Source organism: Lepus europaeus, chromosome 5 (genome assembly GCF_033115175.1).
Source record: "Lepus europaeus isolate LE1 chromosome 5, mLepTim1.pri, whole genome shotgun sequence".
In the NCBI taxonomy this organism is placed as follows: domain Eukaryota; kingdom Metazoa; phylum Chordata; class Mammalia; order Lagomorpha; family Leporidae; genus Lepus; species Lepus europaeus.
The window spans coordinates 140,197,684-140,210,737 of NC_084831.1; the positions used below are offsets into that span (position 1 = coordinate 140,197,684).

General features: G+C 54.8%; 1 protein-coding gene across 3 annotated transcripts; it reads right to left on the minus strand.

Annotated features, from left to right (window-relative positions):
- On the minus strand, positions 1–12,303 carry ABCF2 (ATP binding cassette subfamily F member 2). 3 transcript variants are annotated; one of them, XM_062192870.1, is made up of 15 exons: positions 12,215–12,303; positions 11,379–11,581; positions 9,826–10,038; positions 9,190–9,372; positions 8,932–9,103; positions 7,049–7,144; positions 6,143–6,245; positions 4,229–4,324; positions 3,959–4,078; positions 3,786–3,875; positions 3,339–3,449; positions 2,346–2,408; positions 2,012–2,140; positions 1,244–1,447; positions 1–679 (listed from the first exon to the last, which is right to left on the minus strand). In XM_062192870.1, the coding sequence occupies exons 2-15, from the start codon at positions 11,536–11,538 to the stop codon at positions 542–544; spliced, it is 1,878 nt and encodes a 625-aa protein (XP_062048854.1). In that variant the 5' UTR covers positions 11,539–11,581; positions 12,215–12,303; the 3' UTR covers positions 1–541. The 3 variants fall into 3 exon arrangements, with proteins under 3 accessions (XP_062048854.1, XP_062048855.1, XP_062048853.1); XM_062192871.1 differs by having other exon boundaries at positions 12,188–12,234; XM_062192869.1 differs by lacking the exon at positions 12,215–12,303 and adding an exon at positions 12,172–12,189.
- Positions 12,304–13,054: the final 751 nt, after the last annotated feature.

Genomic DNA, 13,054 nt, shown 5'->3' on the forward strand with positions numbered 1-13,054 from the left:
AGGCTTCCTCTTTCTTTATTGGACACGTTGTAGATGTCACACAGGTCTAAAAGTTACACCTTTAAATATTTAAAAACCGACCAGGACTAAGACCCTGTGGCCCAGAGCTCCAAACCCGAAGCAAAAAGGAATGGTAGCGGTGGGCTGGGGGGTATTCCTCCAACATCACCAAAACCCAGAAAACAAGGACCTTAAGCTCCTTCGCAGACCAAACCCAGGGCTTGGGCCCCTAGGCGAACCCTCAGGTGCCTGTGGCTGCATCACTCTCGGGGTAAGTAACCAGCAAGGGGCTGGAGGGAACAGCCAGCCAAGTCCAGACGCAGCCGAATGTAACTGGAAGGAGGAGAGGAAACGGACAGCTACTGTCCAGCTGTAGATAAGATAACAGAGCAGCTAAGGCAGGCCGAGGGACGGGGAGAGGCTGGGCAGCGGTATTGCAGCAATGCAGGAGTGTAGCCCCAGGGTCCTGTCCTGAGTAGCTGGTCAGGGTAGCAGCTGTTAGTCCCCGGATGGAGCTCCTGACCCACGCCTGGCCGAGGGCTCACACGTTGTGGGTCCTCTTGGTGAGCTGGGGCTCCTCATCTACCAGCTTGGACTTGAGGTGCTCCTTGTAGGCCAGGATGTCTCCAGGCCACTTGGTGATTGTCTGCTTCTCACAGACCCAAATTTCCTGTGCAACCTAGAAAGCAAATCCCGCACTTAATCCCGGCAACCACTTTCCCCAGCCCTCACCCGTCACCTGAGGTGCTTCTGGAAGAAAGCTCCTCCATCTCCCCAGGCCCGTCCCAGTTCAGTCTCACTTCTTCAGGATGGCCTAACCCACAGGTACCAGAGCAGCAGGCCCCAGGGCCTCTGTGTCACCCTGGGATCAGTCCCCAGGCAGGGTCTGGATCTGACCAGCGGTTTCACGCACCCAGCTTCCTGTAGCCCACCCCCGTCTCCTCCAAGCTTCACTGCGGAGTGTCAGCGAAACAGCACCCTGTCTGATCCAGGTCCTTCTTAGCAGGGTTCTATTTTTGGACTGAAGAGTCTTGGGAGAGAAGTGAAAGGACCCTGTTTGCCACCCAACTCCTTCCCCGATCTGGGCCAACCACACCAAGTTGCCTGACACCCCAACGGCTACTGAAGAAGTGTCTCAGCCTAGGCTTTCTTTTCAGCAGCCACAAAGAGGCCTAAGATCCAGCCCTCAGCGCCCTCTGTGTGCCCGACCCCCTTCTCCTAACCGCTCTCTGTGGGGCCTCACCTGCTGAATGAGTCTGAAGTCATGGCTGACCAGCATCATCCCACCCTCAAACTCATTGATGGCGTCTGCCAGCGCATCGATGGTCTCGATATCCAGGTGATTGGTGGGCTCGTCCAGGAAGAGCATGTGGGGGTTCTGCCAGGCCAGCCAGGCCAGACACACTCTGCACTTCTGCCCGTCTGACAAGTTCCGGATCGGGCTCACCTGAGTGGAACCATGGCGTGCACAAAACTTAGGGCTACCCCACCACAAAGTACACTCACCCGCCACCCCCCCCCCCCATCTCTCCCTGGCTCCTCCAGCAGAATTACTGCCATTCTGCTTAGAGAGGCACAAGATCACACAGCCAGACAGCGGCACAGCCACTGAAGCCTGAAAGGGACACACCTGGAGACTGAAGCCATCACTGAGTTCACACACACACACACACCCGTTACCACTGAAAGCTTAAGGAGCTCAAGCAGTCCAGTGGGTGCTCAGTTCTGGAACTGAATCCAGGAATTCGCTTTCTAGGCTTCAAGCTCCCTTGCCCTCAGGCACCACGACACGTGGGCACCTCGGAGCCCAGCGCACTATCCTTGCCCCTCCCCCTACAATGGCACCTCAACGTCCTGGTACATAAGAGCTAGCGCAAGGGAAAGGCAGCAGCTCTCTCAGGGGCTGGGAGCCAGCGGTCGGGACTTCGGGGAGGGCCAGGCTACAGTGTCCCCGACCCCTCAGCCGCGTCTGCCAGCCACAGGGGCTCTTCCCACAGCCTCTACTACTGACCTGCTGCTTCCCAGTGAGCCCGTACCGCCCGATGATCTTCCTCATCTCTTCCTTCTCCTTGATCTCTGGGTAGCACTTCATCATGTACTCCAGAGGCGAGAGATCCAGGTCCAGCTGCTCTTGTAAATGCTACGCAGAAAATGGAACCCACCCAGATGTGACTCGTGCCCTGCTTCCCAGGGCGCCTGCCGTGCTACCGGCCAGGTAACTAACTTTCTACCTAGACCCAGGCACCTGTTTAGGCTCCAGGGAAGCAGGTAGGTGTTGACTAGGTTAGAATTCCTGGGGGAAGGGCTGGGACTTGGCCAGATGAGACCCACCCCTAGGTCTGTACCTGATGGTAACGCCCTATCTTGACATGAGAATGTTTCCGGATCATTCCGTCTGTAGGTAGTAGCTAGGAAGAAAAGAGTAGGTGTCAACATAAGCTTACAAAAAGGAATCTGGGGCAGAGCAGGGGAAAAAAACACGTCCACACTGAACAGGACACGACTTCAAAGCCCAGTCTACGTGAACAACTCAGACTGCTGTCTGGCCACTCTAACATTTAGGAAGATACGCCTAAACTGTTGTGTTGAGAGAGGCAAAGACCCATGAGATACAATTTGCTACATGGTTAAGAAATGTCTGCCGGCTGGCGCCGTGGCTTAACAGGCTAATCCTCCACCTTGCGGCGCCGGCACACCGGGTTCTAGTCCCAGTTGGGGCGCCGGATTCTGTCCCAGTTGCCCCTCTTCCAGGCCAGCTCTCTGCTATGGCCTGGGAAGGCAGTGGAGGATGGCCCAAGTGCTTGGGCCCTGCACCCGCATGGGAGACCAGGAGAAGCATCTGGCTCCTGGCTTCGGATCAGCGAGATGCACTGGCCGCAGCAGCCATTGGAGGGTGACCAACGGCAAAAAGGAAGACCTTTCTCTCTGTCTCTCTCTCTCACTATTCACTCTGCCTGTCAAAAAAATAAATAAATAAATTTGAAAAAAAAAAAAAAAAAAAAGAAATGTCTGCCACAGAAGGTACTATGTAACAGAGCCCATGGATATAGCTATAACACACCTCTTCTGAAATAGAAACCTATCTCCACACACAGATGTTCCTGTATTCTGAATGCTCTGAAGACACGGACACACACAGTGTCCCTCTGACTCCTCCTACCCCACCTCCACCCAGATAAAACCGCTCAGCCGCGACACTGTCATCCCCAACCCCCAAGTGGCTCACTCGGCACCAGGGCACTGGGCCCTCCAAGAGCGGTGGCCCCTAAATAACTTCACTCGCAGACAACCCAAGTGCCCACTCCTGCAAGCAGCCACACCCCGCCTCGGGACCATACCTCTCCAGTCAGCAGCTTCAAAAGAGTTGACTTTCCTGCTCCATTGGGCCCTACCAGAGCCACTCGTGTGTCGAGGTCGATACCAAATTCTAGATTATTGTAGATGCAAGGCTGAGATGGGTACAAGAGAACACACACAAGGCGAGGGTATGGATCCACTCTGCCTGGCAGAGCAGCCCGCTGAGTCCCCATCTCCAGCTGAGGTGAGGAGAGAGGGGGAAGGAAGCAGACCCCACCCACTGGACCCGCCCCGCCCACCCAGGCAGCGCTTCCCCTTCCCAGTGCTCGAGGGAGGAGGCGGCACCCCAGCTGCCACACCTGGAAATCCCCACACCAATGGGGCAGGAGTGGTCGGCCAGGAAGCGGAGAGGCTCCCACCAGCCAACACTCACTCTGTGGGGTACGCGCTGGCTTCCTAGGCAGACACAAGCCCTGGCCTGAACTTACCCCATCTTTCGTGTACTTGAAGCTCACGTTTTGCACCATGATGACAGGCGGTGGGATCTTGCCACACGGTGGGAAGTAAAATGACAGTGTCTAGGGAGGCAAGAGGATACGCATCAGCCTGGCTGCTTTCTCCTCCGCTGTACCTCAGGACACCTCACCCCATCAGCCCACACCTTGTCGCTCACGACCCTCTCCGTGAGTCCCGACGCCATCATCTTCTGTAGCGTCTTCTCCTTGCTCTGGGCCTGCCGGGCCAGCTTCGCACTGCCATGACCAAACCTAGCGATGTAGTTCTGAAAGAGACCACAAAGGGGGCTTGGAGCATGTGCAGGCACCAAGGAACCATCTTGAAATCCAGGGTGAAGCATGACGACCACGGCTTCTTCCGGTTCTCCTCCACCTCTCCTACTGCCTGGGTCGGGAGGGCTCGGCCCCGCCCCTACCTTCATGTGCGCGATCTGATCTTGCTCCCAGTGGAACCTCTTCATCTGGTTCTCCTCCAGCTCCAGCCGTGTCTTTACGTACTGATCGTAGTTACCCTGCAGGGAAACACAGGGTGGGCAGCTTCAGCCTGGCTCTCGGAGCTTAGGGAGATGAGGTTGGCAGTGACTGGGCCCTGCCTAGGAGGGTATACAGTAAACAGAGGGCGAGCATTAAAGCAGCGCATCCTAACCTAGAATGTGCGGTCTTTTTGATTCTGGGCCTCCTGCTCAGCCCAGCGAGGACCGGGCTCCAGAGCAAAGCCTTAGATTAGCCAGAAACACTCCCACAGTATGGTGGTCAGCCCTGAAACCAGTCACACGGACATTACGATGTACAGTGCCTTCCAACACAGCCACCTACCGCTCCCCAGTCCCAGAGGCTGTCGGCCCACACAAAACTGCAAGAGCTGTCCTCAGAGGGCAGACAGGCCATTCAGATTCAGTGCCAGGCAAACCCTGCAAACCGCCATGGTTTCTATCTGCAAACACCTGGCCATAAGCTAAATATCCACAAGTTAGAGGACAGCCAGACCATTTAGTATCTATTGCACAGCTGCTCGAGAGTGAGGCTATTCACACACATACACTCACATAGAAATGCAATCTAGGAACAGAATGATTAAGATCACAACTGTGGGGACAACACTGTAGCATAGTGGGCAAAGCCACCACCCGCACTGCCGGCATCCCATATGGGCACCGGTTTGAGTCCCGGCTGCTCCACTTCTGATCCAGCTCTCTGCTATGACCTAGAAAAGCAAGAGCATAGGCCTTGGGCCCCTGCACCTGCGTGGGACACCCAGAAGAACCTCCTGGCTCCTGGCTTCAGATCGGCCCAACTCTAGCTGTTGTGGCCATTTGAGGAGTGAATCAGCGAATGGAGGACCTCTCTCTCTCTCTCTCTCTTTCTGTAACTCTGCCTTTCAAATAAATAAATAAATCTTAAAAAAAAAAAGCACCCATTTATTTAAAAAAAATTACAACTTTATAACGAGAAAAAGGATATATGCACCTACAAAATTTTTTAAGATTTATTTACTTATTTGAAAGGCAGAGTTTCAGAGAGGTAGAGGCGCGCACATACACACACACACAAAGTCTTCCAACCACTGGTTCACTCCTCAAATAGCCACAACAGCCAGAGCTAGGATGATCTAAAGCCAGGAGCCAGGAGCTTCTTCAGGGTTTCCCATGAGGGTGCAGGGGCCTGAGGACTTGAGCCATCTCCTACTGCTTTCCCAGGCCATAGCAGAGAGCTGGATGGGAAGTAGAGCAGCCAGGACTCAAACTGGCACCCATGTGGGATGTCAGCACTGCAGGCAGCAGCTTTACTCACTATGCCATAGCACTGGCCCCAGCACCTATAAAATTTTCTACAAATGCCGGAAAGTACACAAGAACCTTCTGGAATGCTATATAAGAACCTACTGCTACTCTCATGGAGAGTGGGACTATGAATGAAGACAGCTTCATTGTTCACTTTTTTTGGAACGTAAAGAGCGAGGCATTAACAGTGTGCCAGGACCGTAACCCCATTCTCACACGAGGAACGTCCGCGTGCTGACACTCACGAGTGGATTAAGGAGCCATTCAGGAAAGCAGAGGGGAGCAGGGCCTGCCCAGGCACCACGAAAAGTCAATTGCTTTGCCATAAGGCAAACGTACACCACATGGAAAGACTGCCAACCCATGGCCTAGGACCTGAAAGCAGTGGCTTTGGGACGAAAATAAAACAGGCTGCAGGACTCCTTGTCCACGGCTTTTTATAGCAATAGGGAGAAAAGAGCTGGGTCTGTCTTTTTTTTTATTTTTAAAGGAGCACCTCGAGGACTGTGAAGTGTAGAGCCAGCTGTGGAAACAGCGAGGCCCACTCACCGTGTAATACTTCAGCTTCTTGTTGTGCATGTGAATGATGTTGGTGCAGACACCATTCAGAAAGTCCTGGGAATGGGAGACGAGAACCAGGATGCGCTTAAAACTGCAAAGCCAAAGAACCAGTCAGAAGGGGCTCAGATAGGGGAGCCGGTTGGTAACAGGTGAAGGGAGACCCAGTCCAGAAAGCCTTCTCCCTACCCCATCTCCACACCTGAGCACCCTCTAGGTGTCCCTGCCAGCATGTAAGCCAGCACGGCACAGCTGATCCGAAAGCGTGGCTCACGCCTCGCAGACGGTGCCATTCCTCAATCTCCTGCTCCGATTTCCAATCCCATGTTGGACACGGCGGCAGCAGCCACCGTAAAAAGGCAAGTGTGCACAAACAAATATACCCATAAACGTATCGAGGGAAAAGCTGTATCATAGGAAAAAATGTATCGCAGGAAAAGCTGAAACATCCGTGCCAAAAAGCACAATGCCTCTCCCTCTGAGGGAAGGCGCTGGCTCACAGCCCCACTAAAACTGTTCAACGCTGGGCGCTCAGCTCCTCAGCCACCAAGGACCTAGCAGCATTTCTCTCGCTGCATTATGATCCTAGATGAGATAACCCTTGACGCGATGTCTACAAATAAAATCAAGGTAAAAAGTTGTCTTTAACAAATATGGTATATTTCAAATATGGCAAAAACTAAAAAGGTGGTTTTTTTTTAAAAGAAAAAGTCTCACATGTTCCGGACTGAATGAAAACAAACCCAAAGGCCAACTGCTAAAGGGGTTCTCGCCAGGTTTCCCATGGAGCCCCACTTTGGCCACACTTCAGTTCATCTTCTTGCTGCGGGCACGCCTCTCTGCCCTGTTCCACTCCCCTTCTAGACTCGCCGCCCCGTCGAATGCACGCCCCCTTACGTTTTCAGTTCCTCTTCCAACCACACACAAGCATCCAGGTCCAAGTGGTTGGTGGGCTCATCCAGAAGCAGCATGAAGGGCCGGATAAAGAGAGCTCTAAGGGAAGGAGAGGACACGGCGCTTCAGCATCACAGGGCTACGGCAAAGGGCCGGCCTGCCCACCGCACGCAACTCCAGGCAGGCCTGGCTGCAGCCCTGCAATCAAGGCCAGGGTCAAAGCCTCAGAGGGAAGGGGAGACTCGGTGAGGAACCAGCCTTCAAGGGCAGGGGCTGAAGGACAGAAGTCAGCTCAGAAGCTCAGGAACGCAGTTTGGTAATAAGGCTGTAAGTCCTTAAGTCTGTGAGGCCTCGACGCCGGCGTGGCAGACCATGAGGAAGACAAAACGATACAGGAAATAAACTTCTAAGGCAAAGAGCAGTCACGTTAGATCTTTTGTGTGGAGATGCCCGTCTCTAGCAAGGACGTCAAAGAATGTTCTTTCTGTAACCTGGAATCCTTTCTTAAACTGGAAAAACAGAAGAGCAGTCTCTAAGGTGCTACCTCCCAAACCTGCAGTCACCACACATGAGAAAATTGTTAGAAACAAGATTTCTGGGGGCCAGCATGGTGGCAAAGCAGGTAAAGCTGCTGCCTGCAACACTGGCATCCCATATGGGCTCTAGTTCAAGTCCCAGCTGCTCCACTTCCGATCCAGCTCCCTGCTAATGGCCTGAGAAAGCAGAAGATGGCCCAAGTCCTTGGGCCCCTGCTCCCATGTGACAGACCCAAATGAAGCTCCTGGCTCCTGGCTTGCAGCCATTTGGAGAGTGAACCAGTGGATGGAGGATCTCTCTGTCTCTCTCCATCCCTCTGGAACTCTGGTTTTCAAATAAATAAATATTTAAAAAACAAAAGAATTAAGATTTCTGAGCATCCAATACTTGTGTAGATCTGAGGGAGAGGCCGGGAAATGTGTCTTTCAATGCTCCCAGGGTAACTACAGGCAGTTAACTCTCGCTAGAATTCTCGTAGAACTACTGCTCTCACATTCTAAGACACACACACAGGACCAGTGTGGTGGTGCAGCGGGTTAAGTCACTGTTTGCCACACCAGAATCCCACACCGGAGGGCTGGTGTGAGTCCTGACTGCTCTGCTTCCAATCCAGCTTTCTGCTAATGTGCCTGGGAAGGCGGCAGGCAGAGGCCCAACCGCCACCCCCGTGGGAGACACCCCCTGGCTCCTGGCTTCAGCATGGTCCAGCCTTGGCTGCTGCTGCCATTTAGAGAGTGAACCAGCAGACGGAAGATCTCTCTCTTCTCTCTCTCTCTCCCCTGTGCTGTCACTCTGCCTTTCAAATAAATACATCTTAATAAAAAGACACCCAGGCTATTTTGAGATCAGTGGATCCAGTGCTATCAATTCACTTTGAAAAGAACGTGGGGAAGGAATTGTTTATTTGAGTCGAGTCTCTGGGAGGACACACAGAATTCTGCTCTACGGAAATCTGCTTTGGGCTCAGGTCACAAGAGAGTAAAGGGAGATAATAACAGCCATCTAACACGGTATCTCAGCAGGAATCAGCAGGACTGAAGCACAGAAAAGGTGGGCGAGACAGACAAGCAGCAGACCCAACCCCAGCATTTTCCCTAGGGCTCCTAGGAAAATTTCCCACAGGATTCCGAAATCCCGTGCTGGGAGTCTACCCAGCCCGCTGCCGTCATTCGCTATGGCTTCAGCCAGGAAGCTCACTCCCCAGCCTACACACACCACCCCCTGTCTACACTCGGCAGCTACTCAGCGCTGACTCCTGCTGCTCATCGTTCCCCGGGCATGAACCACCTGACCCTAAGACGGGGAGCCCCAAGGAGCGGGAAGGCAGGGAGGGACCGGGAGGGACTCACCTGGCGAGGGCAACCCTCATCCTCCAGCCGCCACTGAAGTCTTTCAGCTTCTTGCGCTGCATGGCGGGGGTGAAGCCCAGGCCGTGCAGGATCCGCGAGGCCCTCATCTCCGCCTTGTCGGCGTCCAGCTCCTCCAGGCGCTCGTACAGCTCCATGAGCTTCTCACACTCCGCTGTGGGCGGGGCGGCACACGCCTGTGAGGTCCCCGGGGCTTCCGCAGGAGGAAGCCCACCCCCGCCCCCTGGCCTGGGGCCCTACCGTCCTCGTGAGCCAGCCGCTCGGCCTCCCTCTCCAGCATGGCCCGCTCCGTGTCCACCTCCATCACGCACTGCAGAGGCGTCTTGTCACTAGGCGGCATCTCCCGAGTCAGGTGGTAGATGTCGATGTGCTCAGGGATGGGCACTTCCCGCTTCCCGACAGCAGACAGCAACATGGACTTCCCTGAGGCGGGAGACGAGGGCCCTGAGCGAGTGCCCTTCAGGCCTCACCGCCACTCTTCCACTGCAGCCACACCGGGACCGTGCCACTTCGGGAGCACCTTCCGCCCCTTCGCTCCCTCCTACCCTGCTGCGCCTTGGTCTTGACTTTCTTTCCGACTTTCTTCCGGTTCTCGTCCCCCCACTCCCTCCATGACGCCCTTTCCACTCACGGCAGCTTCACTTACAGAAGCCCATTGCCCCTCCACTGCTTTCGGCACCTGCAGTCTGTAACCACCCGCGTGGGACTTAGCACACACTGCCCTGTGCTGCTGCTGCCTTTTCCCCAGGGCGTATCTGGCATCTCCCACCCATATACAAATGCCTTGCTTTGTACACAGCTGGTGCTAAGTAAATACTTGCTGAGTGAGCGATGAGCCAGACAGACACCTCCCACCTTGCCTTCTGCGAGCCTCACCGATTCCATTTAACCCAATGAGGCCGTAGCGGCGGCCCGAGTTTAACTCCAGCTTGGTGTCACTGAGCAGCTCTTGCCCATGGAAGGTGAGTGAGAGGTTGATGATGTGGACGTCAGTACTGTTGGGGTGAGAGGCCAGGACACCAGTCACAGCTCGGGCAGCTGCTTTCTTCAGCTCAAAGTCTTCCAGCTCCTTGGTCAGCAAATCCACCTCTGGGGGACAGAAAACAGTGTGGGGAGAGGGGGAGAAGACAGCTTCTGTTCTTACACAGAGGCCGGTTCTGAGGGCCGGGATGGGATCGCGCTGAAAGGACTTGGGTGCTGCACAGGCTTCAAACAGGATGCACACGGACAGACCTGCCGAACAATCTGCTCGCTTTGACGGCTCTTCCCTGTCTTGGCCGGTCATGTCCTATTCACTTCCATCATGCTTGACTTCCCCGCCTCCAGTATTCTGGCCGGGACTGCCCCGCGGTCTGACTTTATCATACCACCTCTCCTAAGAATTCTCATCTTGGAGATGATGCCTCCCACTCGGCTCTCCTCACATTTTTCTAATTCCCCTTTTTCTGAACTCCTGTCTGCTACAACTGACATTACTAAGTACCCTCTCCTCTTCAAACGTTTACTTAGTATCTGAGACAGGTCACAAAACAGTCTCACAAGATGTGGTACCTGCACTCAAAGATCAAACAGCTCTCCATGAACAAACAGAAGACAGAGCATAAAAAGACAAAGAGACGCTGTGAGATAGCAGAGGTCAACGGAAAGATCACTGAGGACAGGTGTGACTGGGAGAGGCTCTGCTACCTTGCACTGGGCCTCAAATGTCCAATGTAGCTAGTACAGACGCTGTGGTAACAGTACTGAAGCGTGTCAAAGGACAGAAACGTGCTGACTATTCAAGGGACCACGAACATCTGGATGCAGCAGACTTCTTCGGGAGTTTCTTGGGGGCAGAGAAGACAGCTGGGATTAGCCTGTCAGGGCCTGGAATATTCTGTCACAGCGGCCATGCTTCCTCAGCTAGACTTGGCACCTTACCAGAGGGCGGACTGAGTTTATAATGCCTCAGTCAGTGTACCGCACTTGAGAAGTGCTCAATAACTATTTCCCAAAATACTCGGATCCATGTCACAGAGGCAGCTCTTTCCGGGGGTGGGGTGGGGGGAAGGAACCAGATAATAATTCACAAGTTATGCTCTTGTTGTTGTAGTCACTCCCCCCGTGAGAAACAAGGATCTAAGGCAGCAAAGAGCCTGGTCCACTGGCCACCACGTGGAGAGACGGGCCGGGAACTGACCTTCTCAGCCTAACACACAGACAGCACAGTGCCTCCCCTAAGTGCTTGCCACGGAGGACACAGGAACCTTGTGTTCAGTGTCTTGATCGGTAAACCGGCTTGCACCAACTCCATCTGCATTCGTTTGGGTCATGGTTCCATAGCTCCAGATACATTCTCCTTCGCCAGGAAGGTCAAGAGTATGACTGCAGCTGGAGCACGCATTAAACCTTAGCCACCACCCCGGGAATGGAGCCCTCCCTCAATTCACCTGTGGCCTCTCTGCCATTGGCCTCCTCGTTTTTCTCCTCGGCCACCTGTGGCTCTGTGACAGCATCTCCGTTCTCCTCGTGCCCCTTTTTGGGCCGCTGCCGAGCCTTGGCAGCCTCCTTCTTTTTAGCTGCTTTCTTCTTGGCCAGGTCAGAGGGCATGGTGATGGAGCCACAGGGGTGGGGTCCTGTTCTTTCGGGGAGCCTGGAAGAAGGCACACAGATAGCCTGAACCTTTCACCTTTTGGTCAGAATGCATGGGCCCGGCTCCATCCCTCGCAGGAAGTTTCCTCTCCAGCCTCTGGATGCCCCGCTCAGCCCAGCCTCGTCTCTGGCAACTCGGTCAGGCTCCCTTAAGCCAGTTGCGATTCCTACCACTCTTTTAATCGAAGCACTTCTCCCCCTCCCCGTGGCAATCGCCACGGCCTGCCTCACTTTGGAGTCGCTCCTTCTCTCGGGGCCTCCCCTTAGCGAGCAGCCAAGGTCCCCGTCTCCGGTTTCCCCGCAACTTGGCGCTCCGCACCCCAGCAGCCGCCTCGCTTCCTGGGTTTCTTCCTCCCGCCTCCTCTCCGTCGTCCTGGTCCACCCCGCCCAGCCGTCGGGCCCAGCTTCTTCCCGGGACACACCGGTCTTCCCCCTCTGCTGAGTCCCCTGGAGTCTCCGCACTCGCCAACCCCGAAGCTGCCCCTACACCCGGCCCATCAGCTTCTCTCTCTTGGTCCTTTCTTCTCCCCCGCGGTCCTCTCCATCCCGACCCTGTCCTTCCTTCCTCATCTCGTCCTCCCTCCCCCTCACCTGCTGGTACCCTCACCCCAAAACGCTTCTTCCCCCAACTCACTGGGCCTCGCCGCTCGGCCTCTGTCGCAACAGAGCTGCTCCTTGAGCTCCTCCGCATGCGGCCGGCTCACGAGCCAATCACGGCCTCGGATGGCGCTCAGCGCGCCGCCGCGCGGACTTCTGGGAACTGTAGTCCTCAAGTCGCGGCGACCAAGGGTGGGCTCGGCCTCGAGAACTACTACATATCCCAAAGCCCTTGCGATCCCACGTGACGTCATCAGGATGCGCGAGGCTCGAGGAGGGGCGGGGTTAGAGTCCGAGAGCCCTGTGCCACCAGGCCGCTTCAGGCGCTAGAAACTGCAAATCCCAGATTGCTCCTCGGATAAGCGGGCTGGGCCTTCTCGGTTTTACTCCACCTCTCGAAAATCTACTGAGCTATGTGGAGATACCGTTTACAGGGCTGCCCTCCCGGCTTAGCCAGCAGGGTGTACGACTACGTTTCCCACCGTGCATCAGGCGGGAACGGGTCGAGACAATGGGAAAGACAAGGTTAGAGGCAGAAGGCGGGGTCGGCAGAGAGCCGGGTACCCTGCCAGGGTGATGCGAACAGAATTCCTCCACGACAGAAAGCCGGCTCGTTTCATGAAACCGAAATTTTAGAGGCTGACTGTTTTAGCCAAACTTTTAGAAGGTGCCAGGTGTTCAGGAGCCCTGGCCGCTTTGCCTAGCCACTCGGGAATTGTTAGGTTTCCATGAAAGTTATGTTATTGGTGGAAGAGCCCTGAAGTATAGAAGTCCCTTTGCTCAATTTAGCATTATCCTCAGCCACGTGTCCTCGCTGATTGTCCTTTGAGTTTCACTGTTTAAAACTCTCTTGTAGGGCCTGGCGTTTGGCACATAG

What these genes read in the sequence shown, in the direction of transcription:
- ABCF2 (XM_062192870.1), bottom strand. Translation starts at nt 11,538, where the DNA reads ATGCCCTCTGACCTGGCCAAGAAGAAAGCAGCTAAAAAGAAGGAGGCT. An exon ending in CATTGGGTTAAATGGAATCG is followed by an intron (nt 9,373 to 9,825) that starts GTGAGGCTCGCA and finishes CTCCCGCCTCAG; the next exon opens with GGAAGTCCATGTTGCTGTCT. An exon ending in GCGGCTGGCTCACGAGGACG is followed by an intron (nt 9,104 to 9,189) that starts GTAGGGCCCCAG and finishes CCCCGCCCACAG; the next exon opens with CGGAGTGTGAGAAGCTCATG.